General features: G+C 37.9%; 1 protein-coding gene across 1 annotated transcript in view; it reads right to left on the reverse strand.

Moving 5' to 3' along the window:
* The window catches only part of LOC126334587 (arrestin domain-containing protein 3-like), a 101,635-nt gene that overhangs the window by 15,162 nt on the left and 62,729 nt on the right, over nt 1-23,744 (reverse strand). Inside the window, exons 7-8 of the mRNA XM_049996978.1 lie at nt 14,984-15,110; nt 153-334 (exon numbers count right to left, since the gene is read on the reverse strand). Of these exons, the coding sequence (XP_049852935.1) occupies nt 319-334; nt 14,984-15,110 (143 nt within the window). The 3' untranslated portion in view covers nt 153-318. The remainder of the gene's footprint in view (nt 1-152; nt 335-14,983; nt 15,111-23,744) is intronic.

Below are 23,744 nucleotides of genomic sequence, written 5' to 3' on the forward strand. Positions count from 1 at the left end.
GTGTAATGTTTCTTATGGTGACCTACCGCAATAAATATTTCCCTCGCCTATTACTTCGTAACTTACAGAGGCAAACACATTTAGTGAAACACCCTGTATATAGGGGGAATACAGTGAAAACAGTTCAGAACATAAATCATCATTATATTTACCCTTTTAATCAATCTCATGATCCAGATAAACTAGCAGCTCCATGCTTTCTGCCCTTATGTAATATTTTCATAATCCTATTAGATTGCTGTCTCTGCACTATGGTTGTGATTCACAAATAATTCCAGGACTAGCATGTGTATCCATATGGCCTTGCATGAGAAGTTATCACATTCTGGTGGCTCTGAAAAATAATAATAATAGTAATAAAATCAAACAATACAAAATCCAGGATGGAATGTAACAACAGCAACACCCCATCTCATTAATCGTAATAATAAACATAAATGGAAGAAAAAAACAAGCATATGTACTACAAACCTGTGTTTCCCACATTATATCATTCTGAGAAACATATAAAGGGAGCAAAATATTTATCAGCAAAATGTGCAAATTTATGTTGCACACAGAGAACATTGATAAAACCAATATCTAAAATATTAAGATGAGCATGAATAATGGAATAAAATAAAATATATAAGAAACAATAACTTTAAAATATCATTTCAAAAGTAAAGAGTATCACAATCTCCCTTTTTCCTTACATCAGAAATGAAAATTTTAATAATATTTACAGAATATTCTGTTGGTTCTTGGAGGAATATGGGCAATCTAAAATCTTGAATATACCATATAAATGTTCCACAAAAATATTTAAGTAATAGCTCCAGACCTAACAGAGGATCACATGCCATTCACATTAATGTTACTGTTAGTGTATCTTGAGTACACAGTATTAGTGTTCCACAATACTATTTATTTAATAGTTCATTATGAACCAGTTTTCATCTTCTTAGGCCATCATATTAAATTATCTGATGATGGCCTAAGAAGCTGGGTCATTAAGAACTATTAATTAAATGGTATTGTGGAACGTTTGTATTGTGTACTCAAGATACTCTTAACAGTAAAATACAAGCAATGTAGTCAAAGTTTTAATTATCACCTCACAAAAATAATTACATTGTCATTTTTTGTTTCTTTCCAGGCACATATCTGTAACCTCAGTACATACCAAAATATCTGTACCATAGCACCATAACATGCTACTAGAAGAGACAAAACAAAATGGTACAAACCACTGATAAAGTGGAATATCATGTGGTAATACACTTTTATGCATTTGTCGGGTAATAACACTGCAATAATGGGAAGTGTATGGCAACATTTTACAATTGTATGATGCAGGGGTTAGGTGGCACACACACTTCCTGTGTGGTTAAGCAATTCTGAATGATGAAAATTAAGTAGCACACCACCTTGGCCAAACAATTCTGAATGACAAAGGATGAAATAGCAGACCATATTCCTGTGAAGAACACAGAATTGAAAGAGAAGTGGAGACCCTGGTGCTCGCAGACCAGCATGTCACAGTGGAGGAAACCATGTAAAAAAATGAAAATCAGTCATATGTTAGTTTTCTATGTCTCGCATGACTTTTATAAATGATAAAGGTTGCCATCTACTGGATTGCATAACCATGATCACCTCTTCAAAATGCCTGCCAAACTGAGGGAGCAATAAAAACACTGCAGCTGTATCAGGGCAATACAATTCACTCCTTTAGCTACATAATCAACATGGATAAATGCTGGCTGTTATCAGTACGACCATAAGACAAAAGAAGCAAAGCAAGCAGTGGAAAAACAGGCCAACGTCCAACAATCACTGGGAGAGGTGATGTTGAGTGCTTTATAGGCCACTATGGTGTGATGCTAACAGATTGTAGTTGTAAGGAGAAAACTTTCACAGGAGCATACTACCAAAATCTTCTGATGGGGTTAGTGGAGACTATAAAGACAAAGCATTGTGGGAAGCTGTTCATGTGAGTGTTTTTGCTTCACAGCAACATTCCATCTCTTTCTGCACAGGGCACAGTCACATGTGGTGTTTCTTGTTCTACCAAATTTTACCTCCCACCCCTCTCTCAGTCTACTTCCATAGCTTAGTGGTCAGTGCAGCTGACTGCCAGGTTTGATTCCTAGTACTGAGCTAAGAAAATGGATGGCAGGAGAGCGGTGTGCCAGCTCAATGCCCCTACAAACCACATCCAATGATGCCACTGACAGAGGATGGCAGTCAGTCAATATTGATGGGCACACCAGCTTCTGAGGACAGAATTTATATTTATCTCCTCCTTAACTCTCTTAACATGACATAGTTATATCTTCCTCTGTTTTGCATGAAGAAACCATTGCATGACAACTACTTCCATGACTAAAAATAGGTGATTTTAAAGGTGGCACATTTTCTGAACAGACTTCTACAACCAAGGTCTACACCAAGTCACCCATCATTACGAAAAATGTATCACATTGAAGAGTGAACATACAGAAAAGGTCTAAGACCATGACAAAGCTTTATGGTAACAGCCTGATTTTTTTTAAAGCACTAATTAAAATTTAATGATTAACCCTCATATATGAACGGAGGAGTGTCAACTTGGACCAAAGATGTGGACACCAAGTAACTCCTATTTGAGAATCTACAATGATTTTTTCAAACACCAACTGTGTCTAAGCCAGATTGCTCTGTTCATTCATGAGAACTGCAAGTCCATGGATGCAGATCTTACCTTGATGCCAAGTTACCTGACTTTTGTAAAGCCTTCAACACAATTCCCCAGTATTTCCCAATGAAAGAAATACATGCACATCAAATATCACACAGAAATACAGAATGTCCCAGTTGCAAATTTTAATAGTGTCAACTATAAGCATTGTAGTGTGTTGATTCAAGGTCACAACCAAAGAGTAACTCGAACAGCTTTAGATAAGTACATGAGCAAGTACTGCTTTGTTGTTTCCTCACTTGCAATGCTACATTAGCAAAATGGTGACTCCTGACAAGTGTAAAGAATTTTATGTTCCAAAGTTTTCTGGCTAGATGTGTGTGTAAAGTCAAAAATATGGGACAACCAAAGGTGTTTGAAGAGGATGTTGACCATGTGAGAGCATCTTATCTTCATACTCTTAAGAAGTCTGTTCAGAAAGCAAATCTTGAATTTCAGTTACCTTGATGGCAGTGTGGAAGGTTGCAAGAAAACATTTAGATGTATGTCCATACTGATTACAGCTGGTACATGTTTTAAAGCCTGATGATGATGGTATGTTATAACTTTGCAAGTGAACTATTGCAGTAGGAAGATGACTTTTTGAACAAGCGGTGATCAGTGATGAGGCTTCTAAGTAGAAAGGTAAATATCCATAATGTTCATATCTTGGGGTCAGAACATCCTCATGAGTGAAGCTCTACAACATCAAAGAGATTGCCGAGAATAAAAACACCTTCTGTACTGTATCTTGGCATCAAGTTTACAGACTATTTTTTTCCCTGAAGTTACTGTAACAGTGGTGGCTTATCTGGATATGTTGCAAGAATGGCTCTTTTCCAAATTAGAAGGCGAACACAAAAATTTTATTTGGAAACAACAGGAGCCCATGCCCTTAGGCATCTTTTCATACAAAGTGATTGAACATTCAAGTCCCTGAATGTTGGATTGGTCTTAATGATCACTATTCCATTGGCCTCCACATTCACCTAGTCTCAGGCCATGTGATAATTTTCCTTTGAGGTTTGTAAAAGACCAAATTTATGTTCTGCCACTACATAACAATTTATTACGATTGAGACACAGAACTGAAGAGGCTATTGATTCCATTACTACGGACTTGTTATCCAAAGTGTAGGAAAAATTGGATTTTAGGTGGGATGTGTGTCATTTAATTAAAAGTGCACACACTGAACATTTGTAAGAAACACTAGGTTAGTTTACGTTCAGTGTGATGTATGATTTATAATAAACTGTCTAAATTAAAGTGTTGTAATATACAATTGAAATTGGTATTTTCTTTTATGGACAACCTGTATGACTGATAAGACACTTCCTCATAAACTGAACTCAGCGTGTCATTCTTTCTGGAAGTTGTTATCAGAACCAAAAGTTGTGTTTGGAGAAGCTCAAAACAATATATGATATGAGGCTGTTCGCCGATGATGCAGTCATGCACAAAGGAAAGAGGGGGGGGGGATTTAGAAACTCGTTATGAAACACAGAGAGATATGCATGTGATCAGTCCCTAGTACAAAGATTGGTAGATGATTATAAATGTAAACAAATATAATGGAAAGTCCATTAATGGAGGGAAGACATAGTATCAATTTACTATGGAGCCTGCCTGATAATCAATCACTGGAATCCACCACAACCTTTAACCATGCAGAACTGTCTATTCACAGTGGTCCAAAGAGAAATGACCACATAAATCTAGCAGTGTGAACAGCATATGCCAGACTCAAATTTACTGAAAGAATTCTAAGGAAGCTGCAGAAAAGCACTTTGGTCTACAGATCTCCCTTTTTTTCCCATCAAAACCTCAAGCCACCGGTTTAAGGTATTTTTTGGAAAGACTTGTATAAGTAACAAATTGTGTATCCTAATGTAAATTAATTGAGATTATTATGTTAAACTGCTTATGTATCACACTAGTAAGAACAATAATAAAATAGACATAGAAGCCGTTGGCATCAATGCCATTAGCCGACACAAAAAAAGAAGAAAAAAAGGAATTTGAACTTCCCATTTAAACTGAAGGCCATCATTGTAACAACTATTGAGCACTGAAGTGCTGCTCCTTTCTTGCTTTTACTGACTATATGAGATTACTCGTGAGAGGTAATCCAAAGCCAATATGTCAAGCACAATGGTATATTAGGTCTTCCAATTGTATGGACTCAACTCTACCATTTGATATCATGACTCAGTTTTGAGCCATGATGTCATTTGATTGTGATCATGCTACTACTTTTTGCAACATGGATCCAAAATTAATTTTCAATAGTTGAACGTTGTGCAGTGAATGGTGGATGTGGAATCAACTTAAATTTTTGCAAATGTTGGGTGACTTTGGAGAATACTGTACACATCAAACATATAGCAATAACATGCAGGTGTCCAGTCAATGTTCTTCCAGTGGCTACCTGTGGAGGTATCACAGGGATAATCTGCAGTTTCCATTTTTTATCAGTTAAATACGCCATGCATGAAACTAGGGTTCCTGAAACTACAGTAATTGGTTTTTGTTCTGCACAGAGGTTTGTGGGGGAGTTCATTAAGTATAGGGGATCATTAGGGGGCTAGGGGTGATAGTAGAAGTAGAGAAGGTGAGCTTTGGTAAGTGGAAGAGCAGTATGGACCACAAAGTTGTTGGTCTTTTGGTAAGTTGTTTCTGGCGGAGATTGTAATGATGTTGGCTTTTGGGTTATTGAAAATCGAAGTATGTGAGTGTTGACTTTAGTAATAGGGGAATAGATAACAGACAGGCTTACTATTACATCAGATGGGTTTTCTTCATGTAACAGGTTGGGCAGTGGGGCATTGTTAGAAAATGATGTGAATCACATTAAATTTAAAGGTATGAGACTGGGGTCTGTACTAGCATTATTGAGGGATACTGGGAGAGGCGTGGTAGGGGTTATTCATACCTGTTATTGGGAGGGATAAAATATGGTATTCCATTTTACAGGCTCATCCTGATTAATACAATTGGTGGAAAAGTTTTCCACAGAGGTATAGTGTTTTTCAGATTTTCGTGAAACTAATAGGAAAAATGCACAGGTGCCAGCTTGCTAATTAAATGGGAATGATTGAGAGTTTTTTTGCATGTGTGGCCATGGAGGGGAGAGGAGTTTGGGTTTTGTTGAGTGATAGTTTTTTTTTTTGGGGGGGGGGGGGGATGGTCTTGTCTGATGTATGGAAATGTTTTCTGGTAACTGAGATGGCTGTTCTTACTACTTGTGTGTTTTTCAGCTGATTCATGAATTATGTTTCTTCATTACTGTTTACCATTTGTTCTTTTTGTGATACATACGTGATTTTATGAGACACTATAATCATGCATGTCTGACAGGTTTAATTCTTGATTTTATTGAAGTTGTGTTTTGTTGTGTAAGTTTTAGCCTCTTTGTATTGTTACTGGTGTTTTAAGTTCATTTATATAATTCGATTGATTCTGGTACTAATTTTTTGTTTTTCCCAATTGATTACTAAGTTCATTGGTTTTTCTTTTTGGCTTTTTGTACCTCAATCTGCTTTAGAATTTTTGTTTGGTACCATGCTTTCAAATTGAGCTATATAGCTCAATCGATATTTTTGATACCAGTTTAGGGTTGCCACAAGTTTCCCCAAATGAAATTCCCTCATATTTCCCTATTTTCCAAACAAGTTTTAGAATTTTTCCCTGACAAAATTTGAGATCTCAGGGGTAAATAAAGGCATAAGTTGACAAAAAAAGAAATGTACGCACTTAAGTATTTCTAAATGTGTGGGCAAAAATCTTAATTATTAACACCAACATCATCTGTAATGAACTGTTTTTAGATGGAGAAAGCAAACCAAATGGTATATGTATTTCATTAAGGTCACTGATGTTATTTTATTTCAATAAAGTGAAGCACATTTGGTGACAAAAATACTGATTTTGTTGGAGTCACAAGACAGATTTAAAATACCTCCACTGCTTTCAGAAATAACCTCAGAAAAATGTAGGCCTCTTGAATGTACAAGGTGGGGAAGAGTTGTCTAAACTAACACTATAGATGACTATCAATAAAATGTTGGTTCTACTATGGTTCATTATTGTCAGTTATTACCCACTGTGTTACGTCTATTATTCTATAGGTATTGTGCGATTTTTCTTTCCAGAAATACTTGAGTACATAGTATACAAACTGCCACAATTTCCCTCTTTTCATCATCCATACCTTCTAATATATAAACTACTATATACTAGAATAAATAAAATGCCTACTAACTGCTTCCCCCCATGAACCACGGACCTAGCCGTTGGTGGGGAGGCTTGCGTGCCTCAACGATACAGATAGCCGTACCGTAGGTGCAACCACAACGGAGGGGTATCTGTTGAGAGGCCAGACAAACGTGTCGCTCCTGAAGAGGGGCAGCAGCCTTTTCAGTAGTTGCAGTAGAAACAGTCTGGATGATTGACTGATCTGGCCCTGTAACACTAACCAAAACGGCCTTGCTGTTTTGGTACTGCGAACGGCTGAAAGCAAGGGGAAACTACAGCCGCAATTTTTCTTGAGGGCATGCAGCTCTACTTTATGGAAAAATGATGATGGCGTCCTCTTGGGTAAAATATTCCAGAGGTAAAATAGTCCCCCATTCGGATCTCCAGGCAGGGACCACAAAAGAGGATGTCGTTATCAGGAGAAAGAAAACTGGCATTCTACGGATCGGAGCGTGGAATGTCAGAGCCCTTAATCGGGCAGGTAGGTTAGAAAATTTAAAAAGGGAAATGGATAGGTTAAAGTTAGATATAGTGGGAATTAGTGAAGTTCGGTGGCAGGAGGAACAAGACTTTTGGTCAGGTGAATACAGGATTATAAATACAAAATCAAATAGGGGTAATGCAGGAGTCGGTTTAATAATGAATAAAAAAAAATAGGAGTGCGAGTAAGCTACTACAAATAGCATAGTGAACGTATTATTGTGGCCAAGACAGACACGAAGCCCATGCCTACTACAGTAGTACAAGTTTATATGCCAACTAGCTCTGCAGATGACGAAGAAATTCAAGAAATGTATGATGAGATGAAAGAAATTATTCAGGTAGTGAAGGGAGACGAAAATTTGATAGTCATGGGTGACTGGAATTCGACAGTAGGAAAAGGGAGAGAAGGAAACATAGTAGGTGAATATGGATTGGGGCTAAAAATGAAAGAGGAAGCCGTCTGGTAGAATTTTGCACAGAGCATAACTTTATTATAGCTAACACTTAGTTCAAGAATCATAAAAGAAGGTTGTATACATGGAAGAATCCTGGAGATACTAAAAGGTATCAGATAGATTATATAATGGTAACACAGAGATTTAGGAACCAGGTTTTAAATTGTAGGACATTTCCAGGGGCAGATGTGGATTCTGACCACAATATATTGGTTATGAGCTGTAGATTAAAACTGAAGAAATTGCAAAAAGGTGGGAATTTAAGGAGATGGGACCTGGTTGAACTGACTAAACCAGAGGTTGTACAGAGTTTCAGGGAGAGCATAAGGGAACAATTGACACGAATGGGGGAAAGAAATACAGTAGAAGAATGGGTAGCTCTGAGGGATGAAGTAGTGAAGGTAGCAGAGGATCAAGTAGGTAAAAAGACAAGGGCTACTAGAAATCCTTGGGTAACAGAAGAAATATTGAATTTAATTGATGAAAGGAGAAAATATAAAAATGCAGTAAATGAAGCAGGCAAAAAGGAATACAAACGTCTCAAAAATGAGATCGACAGGAAGTGCAAAATGGCTTAGCAGGCATGGCTAGAGGACAAATGTAAGGATGTAGAGGCTTATCTCACTTGGTGTAAGATACATAAAGCCTACAGGAAAATTAAAGAGACCTTTGGAGATAAGAGAACCACTTGTGTGAACATCAAGAGCTCAGATGGAAACCCAGTTCTAAGCAAAGAAGGGAAAGCAGAAAGGTGGAAAGAGTATATAGAGGGTCTATACAAGGGCGATGTACTTGAGGACAATATTATGGAAATGGAAGAGGATGTAGATGAAGATGAAATGGGAGATGCTATACTGCGTGAAGAGATTGACACAGCACTGAAAGACCTTAGTCGAAACAAGGCCCCGGGAGTAGACAACATTCCATTAGAACTACTGACAGCCTTGGGAGAGCCAGTCCTGACAAAACTCTACCATCTTGTGAACAAAATGTATGAGACAGGCAAAATACCCTCAAACTTCAAGAAGAATATAATAGTTCCAATCCCAAAGAAAGCAGGTGTTGACTGATGTGAAAATTACCAAATTATCAGTTTAATAAGTCACAGCTGCAAAATACTAATACAAATTATTTACAGACGAATGGAAAAACTGGTAGAAGCCGACCTCGGGGAAGATCAGTTTGGATTCCGTAGAAATGTTGGAACACGTGAGGCAATACTGACCTTACGACTTATCTTAGAAGGAAGATTCAGGAAAGGCAAACCTATGTTTCTAGCATTTGTAGACTTAGAGAAAGCTTTTGACAATGTTGACTGGAATACTCTATTTCAAATTTTAAAGGTGGCAGGGGTAAAATACAGGGAGCGAAAGGCTATTTACAATTTGTACAGAAACCAGATGGCAGTTATAAGAATCGAGGGACATGGAAGGGAAGCAGTGGTTGGGAAGGGAGTGAGACAGGGTTGTAGCCTCTCCCCGATGTTATTCAATCTGTATATTGAGCAAGTAGTAAAGGAAACAAAAGAAAAATTAGGAGTAGGTATTAAAATCCAGGGAGAAGAAAGAAAGGCTTTGATGTTCGCCGATGACATTGTAATTCTGTCAGAGACAGCAAAGGACTTGGAAGAGTAGTTGAAAGGAATGAACAGTGTCTTGAAAGGAGGGTATAAGATGAAAATCAACAAAAGCAAAACAAGGATAATTGAATGTAGTTGAATTAAGTCGGGTGAACTGAGGGAATTAGATTAGGAAATGAGACCCTTAAAGTAGTAAAGGAGTTTTGCTATTTGGGGAGCAAAATAACTGATGATGTTTGAAGTAGAGAGGATATAAAATGTAGACTGACAATGGGAAGGAAAGCGTTTCTGAAGAAGAGAAATGTGTTAACTTCGGGTATAGATTTAAGTGTCAGGAAGTCGTTTCTGAAAGTATTTGTATGGAGTGTGGCCATGTATGGAAGTGAAACGTGGACGATAAATAGCTAGGACAAGAAGAGAATAGAACCTTTGCAAAATGTGGTGCTACAGAAGAATGCTGAAGATTAGATGGGTAGATCAAATAACTAATGAGGAGGTATTGAATAGAATTGGGGAGAAGAGGAGTTTGTGGCACAACTTGACAAGAAGAAGGGACCGGTTGGTAGGTCATGTTCTGAGGCATCCGGGGATCACAAATTTAGCATTGGAGGGCAGCGTGGAGGGTAAAACTCGTAGAGGGAGACCAAGAGATGAATACACTAAGCAGATTCAGAAGGATGTAGGTTGCAATAGGTACTGGGAGATGAAGGAGCTTGCACAGGATAGATTAGCATGGAGAGCTGCATCAAACCAGTCTCAGGACTGAAGACCAAAATACAACAACTGCCGCACTGTACGATGTACTTGTGATGAGTTAGTCACAATTCCTGAAATCCAGCACCTGTGGTCTGTGGTCTGCTGAGGAGCGCTACAGTCCTGGATTCATAGATAAACCATGAAAATCCATCACATTACACCTCACACAGACAGACCCAGCGTGTGCGCAGGTCAGTGAGAGTAGATCTGACAGGCAGGGCCCGCACATTAGTGGGGAATGTGGGCTTCAGATCGGCAGGCTTGATCCATTAGAGATACCCACTGAAATGTCCTGCAGTTTTGGCCTGTCATGGAATTACTCACATGCGGTCAGCTATTCAATTGTCACAGACACCATGTTGATGAAATGAGACTGTGGTGATCACCCACACAACAGATAACTTGCGCAAATACTCTGAGAATCAATAATAATGAGGATGGGTAGCAACACACGATAAAGATGATTACTGGGCCACAGAAAATCATATACAGAAGACAATCACACTCTCAAAACTAGATTTTTGGCCATAGCCTTTGTCAGAAAACGAGAATGCACACACATTCACACAATCACTCAGACACATCTCATGCACACATGACCATTGTCTCTGGCTGCTGCGTCAACAATCTCTGAGACTCAGATCCCAAAAAAACCACTCCTACCGCCTCCCTGCCTCTCATCAGCAGCTGCTAGGCTAGCAGCAAGTATTGGTGGCAGCACTGACTGCAATCTGAGGAGAGAGGTGTGAAGGGGAGAAGCAGTATAAATGAGAAATTAGGGTAGCGGTACACATACTCAACTGTGCCCAGCCAGTGACAAAGCATGACTTCTCAGTAAACAAACCATTTCATGCTACTGAGACAAAAATGAGATTTTTCCAGTGTTTTTTTCATATTTCCCTGATTCCCCTGATATGTTTGAAATTCCCTGATTTCCAGAACTTGTGGCAATCCTGCAGTTACAATGTCCTTGCTCTTAGTGTGCATGTTTTTCTTTTTTTGAAATGACTATTTTATCTTGTTTTTGTTGTTGCATTTTGTTCACTATACTATTAATGTGATTTTGCAGTTGTTAAGTTAGATTTTTGTTTCTCCTTCCTCGAAAGCCCCATTTTCTTGTGGTGGTCTGTTAGCTTCAATATTTATTATTATTATTAAGAATTTGTGCACTTCTGTGCCCAATGTTTGTATTTTCATGCCATGGAAATATTTAATGTTACCAATCACCATTTTGAAATCGTGTTTGTGTTACATCTTGGGTCTTGGTACAATGTCATTGCTCAGAGTTGACTGGTGGTACTCAGGACTCTGATTCATACCTTGTATGTTACATCACAGTGAAGATGTTGATGTGTTTGAATCAAATTTGTAAAACATTTTGAAAGTAACAATGGGAAATTTGAATACAGGTTTTTCAGCAATGCCTAAAAAGGGAAAAAAAGTTATTTTTGTGGTAGATGTAAAAGTGACAGAGTCATGTATTATCTACTCAAATTTTTGTTTCATTACTTTTTGCTAGAAGCATAGGTGGGAGATTGTTAATTCACTGCTGGGATCCTATGACTCAACACCATACCAACCAGTGTATTAAATGTGAAGAATAAATAGCAGTGGTGAAGTATCATCGCATAAATTTTTGTTTGTACATTTAAAAACAGTATGTTCAAGTGATGTCAGTAATTCCTGGTGGTCAGATGTGAATCCATTTTAAAATACAAATTAAAGTTTTTTTAAGTTGTTTTTGAGAAGTGTATAAAAATTTATTCTTTGTTTGTGGAAATCACTGTGATATGTAATTGATACAGCAAAGATAAGATCCTCACAGTTAGTGGAACAAAGAGAAATTACCCATAATGCAAAGTCAGATTAGACAGGACTTCTGTTAAAACTATAGTCCATTCATCTTCACTAAGGGAAGCCATTTCTCACTAAGAGAAACCATTTTGCTGATTTTTGTTGGAAAACTTTGGACTTGGCATATCTTGTCAAAAAGTAATACAACATCCTAATGATTCATCCTAGTGGCAATTATCACTATGTCACTGTTAAGTTTAATGATTATGGAATTTAATGTTCTTAGAAACCACTCTGCCGCAGCGGCCAGCTCTTGAAGAAAAACTCTGAAGTAACACAGATATTCAAAAACTTTGAAGTCATAGTGAAAAAGCAGACAAGCAGAGATATCAATAAGTTGTAGTCTGATAATGGAAAGGAGTATGTCAATGATGAACTAAAAAGATTTCCAACTTCTGAAGGTGTCACCCACTAGCTTACAGTACATTACAGTCCACAGCAAAATGGTGTTGCCAAGAGAGTTAACATAACATTGGTTGAAAAAGCTTGTATCATGGTGTTCGATGATAACGTAGCAAAGGAGTATTGGTATGAAGCTGTATCTACACCTGCGTACCTACTGAATCATTTGCCATCCACCACACCTGGATATAAGGTGCCATATGAACTTTGGTGTAGGAGAAAGCCTTGTCTATCACATCTGAGAATTTTTGGCCGCAGTGCAATGATTCACATTCGAATACCCCACTGCACGAAGTGGGTTAAGGAGTCACAGAAACTGACATTTGTAGGTTACTGTCAGACAACCAAAGGTTATCGATTCATCAGTAGGGAGACTGGTCACATATTATCAGCAGGGATGTAAAATACCTGGAGGATGAGAAATTTTCAAGCTCAAAGATAGAGGAACCTCAAGATCACAAATACCTTAGGATTAGAACAGGAAGCAGTTCTTCAGGACATCAATACTTAAGAAACTCAAGGAGAAGTTAAATCAGAAGACAGTGATAATGAACTCTTTTATGGCTTTAGAATGATTCAACAGAAATTGAAGCTCAAGAAGAGGGTCATGAGAAGCAAAACATAATTCAAGATGTTACACCCTAGAGTTCAAACAGAGAGCCAAAACCCAAAACATGGCCTGATCATGTTACTTACTGTTTGAAAGAAAGACTTCCAAGTGCAGACGTTCATGTCAAAGAAGCCTTGGAAGGGGCAAATAATAAAGAATGGGAAAATCCAGTGAAAACAGAACTCTCATCTCCAGTTTGTAATTACACATTTGAAGACGTAGAGTTACTTGGAGGACACAAACCACTCAAGGCTAAGTGGGTATTAAAAATAATGCCTGGGCTAGCAGTACACCAGAAACATTTAAGGCCTATCTAGTGGTAAAAGGATGCACTCAAGTTAAAGGCGTTGATTATCAGGAAACCTTCGCACCAGTGGTCACTAATGCATCCATTAGATACTCTTGTCTATGGTAGCTTGGGAGAACCTGGAGATCGACCATGCTGCCATCACTACTGCTTATCCCTATGGAGAATTAAATGAAGAAATTAATGTCATTCTGCAAGAAAATTTTGCAACTCCTGGAAAAGGATGGAGGCTGAAAAAAGTTGTTTATGGGCTCAGACCGTCTGGAGTTAAAAAATTGATGAGGCATTAAGAAAACTGAAACTGAACAAATCAAACTGATCCATGTATCTGTTTTCAAGCAATGGCACCAAACCAGTCATCATAGCCTTATATGTGAATGACACAATATTATTCTCAAATGACAGAAGTGTTCGGATCAGTTCAAAAGTTCCTTGAAGAAATTTTTTGAGATAAAACATTTAGGACAGATAAGCCAATGTCTAGGCATGGAAATTACATGGATTCATAAAAAAGGAAAATTATGGGTTTCCCAGAAATTCTGTGGAAACAAGAAGTTGGAAGTGAGTGAAGCCATTCTGGTGTCAACACCACTTGAACTTGGTTTGGACTTTGATACTGAAGTAACTTATCAAGAGGCAACATGAAGCCTTCTATAGCTATCTCAAATCTCCAGACCTGATGTGTGTTTTGCTGTAAATCTCCTGAGCAGATATATTCATTGTTTTAAAAAGATGCATTGGTTGTTAGTAAAAGGACTGTAGAATGAAGGCTTTCACGACCGGGTGACATGGCTGTTAATATACTTTCCGGGATGTGAGGTCGTGGTCCAAGAACTTTTTCTGCTCCTTACGTTTCGTCCAGGACTGCGCTGGACTTCCTCAGAGGCGCTGCTCCGCTGAGTAAGTCCAGCGCAGTCCTGGACGAAACGTAAGGAGCAGAAAAAGTTCTTGGACCACGACCTCACATCCCGGAAAGTATATCAAAAGCCAGTAAAAGGACTGTTTAGATATTTAAAGTGAACCGTGTACTACATGCTAGAATTTTCTAGAGATGGTAACAGAGAAATAATTGCCTTCAGTGATGCAGATTGGGGAAATAAAATCAATGACAGACATTACGTAACTGGTTCATCCATTAAAATGCAAAACTCTAATTTCATGGACTAGTAGAAAACAAAAAAAAAACTGCATTTTCTACCTGCAAAGCTGAATATATGACCTTACTGTGGTTAAGACAACTTATGTCTGAGGTAGATCCAAACAGTGTCACAGTATACTGTGATAATAAAGGAGCCATTCAGTTATCCAAGAACCTAGTGACAACTCCAGATGCAAACATACAAGTATAAAGTACCGTTTTATAAGAAGGCATTTTGAATCAGGTGTCATCAATGCTGAACATCTGCCTTCTGAAGAAATGTTAGCTTATGCTTTCACAAAACCACTTAGCAATGCCAGATGTGAAACTTGTCAGAAACAGTGACCTTGTAAATTGTTCTTGATTTTTCTTCTGGTACTTAATGTTACTTTCACTTATGAAAGCAATGGATAAAATATAAACCAAAATGGAAGAGCACTTACTCCCCAGGACGTAAGTTGTATGTGGGATATCTTGGAACGTGATTGTATCCCTCTTCTGTGTGGCTTGCATTATCTCCTACATTCACATTACTTGCTCCATACATACACTCCTCATATGAAGGAGGTGCTGCAATGAAACACATCAATAGTGAATAAATGTTTGTTGAGGATGCATTCATGATTAATCATGGGGCTGTACTGTCCCATTTGTTAAATAACAAATACCAGCATACAAAAACTCATGGTAGTGTGCCTTCATCTACCATGTAGAGATTTGCAAATCATTACACAAGAGAACAATTATATTCTAAATCACAACCAAGTGCTGCAGAAAGATGTAATTAGTATACCATTATATACACATAACATCAATGAAAGACTGTAATATCAGCTAGTAGTAGGTCTCTGAATTGCTCATCAAAAAACAAATTACTATGGAAAAAAATATTTCAGACTATCAATCTGTAGTCTTAATGAAGATACTACAATTAACAGAAATAAAAGTGAATTAATTGTCATCTGCAACCATATACAACAAACTGTGAAAGAAATCAGTTATTGTAAAAACATGACACATAAGGAAAACCACACCATGGGGTAAGAAAGCATGAATTCATAATTTTATGTGTTTCTTCAAAAATCTGTAATTATGATTTTAAAAACTAATATTTACATGTATACAAACAGTAAAGAACATTCTTTATGCTTAACAGCCATAAAATAAAGCCCACTGATAATGCTGCAACAGCAGTGAAAGATGTTTGGGATAAAAAACAAAATTGTGTTTTGTTAAAGGCAAACCCCATCCAAAAACATATGTATTGTTAAAGCAAACATGGACAAAAGAGCATCAACACCAAGATGATTATGCTTCATGTTAGTTTAGCTCATGTTGGACTAAACTCAGTACAGGCACACATGTAGTAGGAAAGTTACTACTGATGTATATGTGGCACATATTGTTTTATCTAACTTGTTTAAACCACTGTCATGTTCATCTATGACTGTTCAATTACACTATTGGTGATAAATCACTAGAAACTGTAAAAACCATAAAATATCTATCAGTAAGTATTCAGAGTGACCTAAAGTGAGATAATTGCATAAAAATATTGCAGAAGAAGTAGATGCTAGGTTGAAATTCACTGAATAAATCTTAGGGAAATGTAGCCACAAACAATAAGTCTGGAACCATTGCCAGGTTGAATTATTAGAAAAGAGAGAAAATATGCAACAACAAGCAGCAAATTTTATCACAGGAACATTTAGTAAGAAAGGGAGTGTTACTGATAAACTCAACAAACTCCAGAGGCAGGTCTTTCAAAAGAAGTGCTATTATGCAAGGAGAGGTTTACTGTTTAAATTCTGAGAGCATACATACCAAGAAACGTCAGGCAACATATTGCTTCCTCCCACATATGTCTCATGAAATTACCATACAACAGTAAGGAAATGAAAGAAAGTAGACCTCACATGGAGGCTTACTGACATTTGTTCTTCTCAAATGGAATGGGTAGGGCAGGGGACTGCATTTATTTCATAATTATTCCACACACACACACACACACACACACACACACACACACACACACACACACACACACAGAGCACAGAGAGAGAGAGAGAGAGAGAGAGAGAGAGAGAGAGAGAGAGAGAGAAGTGGCTTGCAGAATAAGGACAGACTGCTACTCACCACATAGAGGAGGCATTTAGTCACAGACAAGCACAATGAAAAGACTGTGGACAAGAAAGTCCACCTTCCAAAATAGAAAACACACACTTATTCACACTAGCATAACTTGACGCACATGGCCACTGTCTCTGCCCCCTGGGGCCCGATTGCTGCGACAGCACATGACTTGCGCAGCTACCTGGGATGGGTGGTGTGGTTAAGGAGAAAGCAGGCAGCTGGATTGATATCAGGGTAAGCTTGGTGGAAGATGTGTTGCCTGTGGCAGCACACAGGGACTTGATCGACATAGGAAAGGGCTGAAATGTGCAGAGTCAAGAGACTGTGCTAGGATGGTTAGAGGGTGTGGAGACTGTAGAGGAGAAAAGTAGGGAAGGATCACAGATCAGTAGGCATGTTGGTAGAATAGAAAGGACGTGCAGTGGGAGTAGGGAAGGGGATAGGCAGGTAGAAGAAAGGGACTTGAAAAGGTTGCTGCCAGGATTACGGGAACAAAGTATATGTTATACAGTGTTCCCACCTGCACAATACAGAAAAGGTGGTGTTGGTAGGAAGGATCTAGATGGTACAGGCTGTGAAGCACTAATTGCAATGAAGCACATCATTATGGGCAGCATGTTTAGCAACTGGGTGGTCCAGCTGTCTCTTGGCCACAATTTGGCAGAGGCCATTAATGCAGACAGGCAGTTTGTTAGTTGTCATGCTCATGTGAAAAGGAGCACAGTCATCACAGCTTAGTTTGTAGATCAGATGGCTCCTATCACAGGCAGCCCTGACTATGATGGGATAGGAGATGCCTGTGGCAGGACCAGATTAGTTGGTAGTGGGAGGATGTATGCATCTGGTTCTATTGCAGGGATATGATCCATAAGGCGAGGGGTTTGAAGCAGGTGTAGAGCATGGGTGGAGAAAGATATCCTGCAGCTTTGGTGGGCAGAAGAATACCACAGTAGGAGGGATGGGGAGAAAATTAAGTAGACGTTCCTCATTTCAGGGCATAATGAGAGGTAGTCTAAGCTCTGGCAGGGAATATTGGTTCACTTGCTTCAATCCTGGGTGGTACTGAGTCACAAGAGGAGTGCTCTAGATTTCTTGAATGGGGTCACTGTAGTAGGGTTTTTAGGGTACTGCATCTGACAGCTGGCTGAGTCCCTCTGCCCGGTAACCCTGTAGGTAGTAACCACAATAGTGGACTCTTTCATCAGCAGGTAGGATTATAAGATTGGGATAAATTTTTAAGTGGTGCAGTGTGGTTTTCTGTGCAGATATAAGGTTAGTTTCCATGTTGAGAGATTTGATGAATGACAGTGAGGAAAGGTTCAAAGTTAGGAAATACTGGAAATTTAACACAGGGCTATTTTGGGGGCACTGTGGGTGGATCACAGTTAGATGGAGGACTGAACTGAATCAGGTAGCATTCAATATTGGTTTCAGATTGAGACTGATTGGTAGGACTGGTTGCAAAAAAGTGTTTCCACTGTAAGGACTAGGGTTGCCGATATTTTTAAAAATATCAGGAATCCGATACACAGATATTTAAAAAAATACCATTATCCACCTTTGATATATCAAAAAAAGTTATCAATTTATTCATGGAAAAAATATCAATGTAGTGGCCAAAAATATTATTGACTGCACATTGCAAATACACTGCCAGTCTTAGAGCTGTATGCTTAAGTATTGATTTATTATTAGATATTCCATACATCAACACGCTAGCAGCCTGTATATCCCTCTTAGAGCACAAATTGAAAGGATAATGATGCACATTCACTCTTGGTGATAATCACTTTGCTAACAATAGTAACTGCAGGTCAGTGGCACAATAAAAGGTGTCCAATTGGTCTGTTATACACTTTTGTCACATATTGGATTTGTCTGGAACACTTAATGTCAACTTCGCTGTTTTTTCATTTCCACCAACACAAGTGACCTAACAGTTGTAGTGTCAAAATTGCACTTTCTGTTGGTCGCACTGAGTGCCAATTACATCAGCATTTCCCCTCACATGTCTCTGCCCACCACAAAGACCAGTCTTGTCATTTAGATTTTAGTTCATCAGATTCAGCAATTGTTTTTGAAGAATGCCAATGTGAAGAAATAGACTCCCCCGCCCCCCCTCTCCAAATGCATTGAATTACTTCTTTGTGCCATCTATACTTGCTAACACAGTCAAATAGAAAGACTGGATGTGATGAAAGCTCAAAAATTAATAAGACTCCTTCGCTCAGTGAATTTCAAAAGAGCAACTTCAAATATTTATCGAAAACTGCAAAAAAAAATATTGCATAATATAAAAATATTGCATAAAATTAAAATATCAGCACTTGATACTGCCATTTTGATATCAATACACCATCAAACAAAATATCATCAATATATTTTGGAAAAAATAGCGATGGATCGATATATCGATATTGTATCAACTTCCCTAGTAGGGACTGGCAGAAGGAGAGAAGGTCCTTAACAAGTCCAGCATGAGTGAATGTGGGAGTGGGGCAAAAAGTAAAGCCTTTGAAAAGGGGATACTTCTGTGGGAATGACGTTTTTGGAGGACAGGTTCATGATTGTTTTTGGGGCTTTTCAATTTTTGAACTCTGTATGCTGGAGACAGGAAGTGAGTACATGGTAAATGTAGTAGGTCTGTGAGGCAGCGTCTGTCAGCTATGATGTTAAAGTGAACTCAACAGATGTGCCTAAACTTGACATTAATTATTTAACTTCCAGTGGTAGCCTATCCTCTTGTTTTATATAGAAATATTTTTTCCATCTTTTAAGATGAGTAAAGAGCACATCAATTTAAATAATGGCTCACTCCTATTTTCTACAATCTTTTCATAACTTCATTTGTTTTCAAGTATATCAAGGCTCAAAAATTTTAAGAAGCTTTTTCTCCTTTCCCTATTATCTAATTCAACTAATTTTTTTCTGCATGTGTGAAACCATTGGTGCAGTTTACAGGTGCATACAAGAAACTGAAGATAGCAGCTCCAAAATAACAGAAAAATTTCCCCATTCAATTTACTCAAACTTAACATAACAGTAATTTTAGAGTTACATAATGTTTTTTGACTATTTATAAACCAAAAAGACACAAAGGAATCTCAACTGCACACTATCCTAGCACACCTCCCCTCAGACCTAATTTCTGAACCTATAGACATGCTAAGAATATAGTGCCTCTTGAACATTATCCTCATTACTGAAGGCATTTGCCGATTCCCGTAAGAGTTCGAGCCTGGTGCACATCCATACTGAAGAAATCATTGGCCGTCCTCGCCTTAATTGTATATATGTGGTGTCTGTTCTTCCGGACATATGCCAACCACCTGTCTTGACCTCTCCTTGTCAAACATGTGTGTATATTCTTATGACTGAAATAAATAAAATAGAAAGAAACATTCCACAGAGGAAAAATATATTAAAAACAAAGATTCCATGACTTACCAAACAGGAAAGCACTGGTAGATAGACACAATAAAAATACACACAAACACACACACAAAATTTCAAGCTTTGCTTCGTCAGGAGAGAGGGAAGGAGAGGGAAAGACGAAAGGATGTGTGTTTTAAGGGAGAGGGTAAGGAGTCATTCCAATCCCGGGAGCAGAAATACTTACCTTAGGGGGAAAATAGGACAGGTATACACTCACACACACACACATATCTATCCACACATATACAGACACAAGCAGACATATTTAAAGGCAAAGAGTTTGGGCAGAGCTCACTGCCCAGTAGAGGCAGCAGGGAGAGATGACATCAAAAGGGAATTCAGTGGACCTGTTTCAGTGGGAAATACCACCGAAATGAATGCTTAAGATAGAAGCCCCACATGTCCAAAATTAGTTCTGCACTTCATGTAGTGCTGTTCCAGTATTTTGACTGAGTAATGCTAATGATTGTGCCCAACATTAGTATGAACTTGGTGCAATTTTGCTCCTCATAATTTACTGGTGCATGTTATTGGTAACTGCTGCTACACACAGTACAGAGTGCACTAAGTCAGTTCATATCCTGTTTGCTATTCAAAGTGAAATCTCAATGAAAGTAACTTCAATAACTAATATCCCATTTTCTCAATTAATGTGCCAAATTAAGCTGGTGACTGATCATTTTTTTCATACCACTTCTGTTAACTCCCAAGGTTAACACCCATTTGGTTTTACTGTCAATGTCACAAAATTCAAAATTATAGGCCGATAGCCTTTTCCATTAGACACACGCATGGTCAAACTTTAATATCCTCTCAGAGTGTAACATTAGCATGTTTCACAGCCTGTTAATGTTATATGTAGCTTTACCCATGATAGAACTAAAGATTCAGTTATGAGGGAATAATGTTATAAGATCTTGGTGAAATCTGTTGTTACCTTGGAATGAAAAATAAATAAATAAAATAAAACAGAAAACACAGGACAAGTAGCCTCAATCACAGTAAATATACAGTAAACATACTCAAGAAATATGGTATGGAAGACTGCAATCTGGTTGCACTTCCTCTTGAAACTGGTTTGCAGCTGCAAAAATGTGAGGAAAAATTAATAGATGAGGAAGATTTGTGTTACATTACATTTCTTACGAGAAAGCCATTGGGTCATTCTTCTATTTGGCTCAAGGTGCAAGGCCAGACATTGTTTATGTTGTGGGAGTTCATCAACCTCAACTACCTAAAAATGCACTAACAAGCAGTCAAACATAGAACTAACATTCTTAAAAACAGGAACAAACAAAATTGAAGACTTCTGTGATGCCAATTACACATCAGATCTCGATCAACAATGATCAGTAACTGGCTGCATTTCCAAGTTAACTGGGGCAGCAGTTTCCTGGAACCCAAGATGGCAACAAACAGTTCCTGTATGAACTACAGAATCTGAGGGCATGGCCCTATCAACATCAGTGCAAGAAGTAATATACCTCCAAGGAGTGCTCCATGAACTGTGTGTTATACATAATGAAAAACCAATAAACGTGTTCTGTGATAATATTTCATGAAGAACTTGTGAGGCTGTTAAGAAAAATATGCTTCATCTTTACTGCTAGCTTGTATAGTACTTATAATTTCTTGTTTATTCATCTTTGGTCTATTTTACAAATATATCACTGAATAAATAGTGTTTGATAATATATATGTTCCTGGGAATACAGCATACATAATTTTATTTGCCCAAGTTGACTTTATAATCTCTCAAATGACTAATTGGAGCCAATATCCAATAGAACAACAAACATTTATTGGTACATATATGTTGAAGAAAGGAAGAACTTGAAGCTTATAAATCGCAGCAAATTAATGTTAAGCATGATATATATCAAATAAGCAAACAAGTTCTCATTGTGTACTTCCATGACTTATATGGAGCATGTCTAAACAAAACAACTGCCGATGCCCAACAAAGAGAACTTCTGGTGGCTGGCATGTAAATTCATTGATGGCTACAAAACACAGCAGCAATTGTTTAATTCACTGCACATGCTATCATTTCTTCTTGAAGCAATTTAGTTTCTGTACAGTGATAAGCAGGTATGGATTTTATGACATAGGTGCAGTTGGTTGTATTGAGAAGGTAGTATTATAGGCAGGGACTGATACTGCTCAAATAAATATGCATTACTATAAATACCAGCTTTTAATTTATTGCTGTTGCTGTTCTGTATGTTCCAATAAGTAAGACAGATAATTCACTCTAACAACTGCACCATAAATAATGATAACTAATAACTACAAGGAAAATGTGTATATCATGCTTTTTCTCTCTCTCTCTTTTTTCCTATGTCATATTACAATTATTTTTCTCTTTTTCTTTTTCCTTCATTTTTTGTGCAGAATATAATTCAACAGAATGAAATAAAAACAGTTATTCCACACCTTGAATAAATATGTGGTGGCACCAACAGACTTCATTGCTGTAAATGAACACAATTATCACAGACTATAAAAAGCATCTTTGGAGCTGTCAACATGGCTGCTGTTGTTATTTATAGTTGTTGTTTATCCTCAATTCTTTGTCAATACTATGTTTGCATAACAAAGTTATTATTGAGTAGTGAGCAATATTTATTGTGAACATGGGAATAAGAGTTACTATAGTTGTGACTTTGAAAAAGAATAAAATCAATGGATAAAAAAGAGAAAGAATCAAAGGATAACGGTGAAATATTGTCATAAGCACCGGAAAAGGGAATCTGAATGGAACAAGGCTTATCACTCAATGCTGAATCACCATCCTCAACTTTTTAATTCATCACTCGACACAACAGATATAAATTTGCAAGAAGGGAGCAGGTATGCATGACATGGAAATGTTAAACTTCCCAAGTTCTAGTCAATGCAACCTCAGATCTGGTTTATCAAGTCAAACACATATTTCAATAGTGTGAACAATGGCAATTCCAGATTGTAATACCAACAGTATAAGGAAAATGATACATTGCTACTCACTGTAAAGATGACACATTGTAGACTGGTACAATGAAAAGACTGTTACAAATTTAGCTTCTAGCCAAAGCCTTCTTCAGGAAAGGAAACACACACTAGTCCAAGCTGCCGGAGATGGCAGTCATGTGTGCTTGAGATGTGCTTGCTTGTGTGAATGAATGTGTGTATGTTTCTTTTTCTGAAAAAGGCTTTGGCCAAAATCTAAACGTGTAAAGCCTTTGTCATGCCTGTCTGCAACTCAATGTGTCACCTTTACAGTGAGGAGCAATTCTCCTTTTCAACAGCATTAGGTGTTTGGTAACACTGAAAGATTTAATATTGTGGTTTTGCATCTGGATTTGGTAGTGATTGAGGAAACTGAAGAAACCTTGACACAGCAAAGTTACACTGTGCTAAAGGAAGCTTATATGGCACTATACACTGTTACCAGAACAGCGATTACTAAAGATTTTCACAGATGAAAACATGGCCAATAAGACTCCATCACAAATGCTCAAAACTTTACATACATCAGCAGGCCCAGAACATTTATCTTTACACGCATTGTGGTATTGTAAACTCCCAGACACCATCTACCCCATCACTGTGGCATAAACGGGCATGGCATGGCAAATCTTAACATAGGAGGCA

The sequence above is a fragment of the Schistocerca gregaria genome, chromosome 2, assembly GCF_023897955.1.
Source record: "Schistocerca gregaria isolate iqSchGreg1 chromosome 2, iqSchGreg1.2, whole genome shotgun sequence".
NCBI classification, from domain to species: Eukaryota; Metazoa; Arthropoda; class Insecta; order Orthoptera; family Acrididae; genus Schistocerca; species Schistocerca gregaria.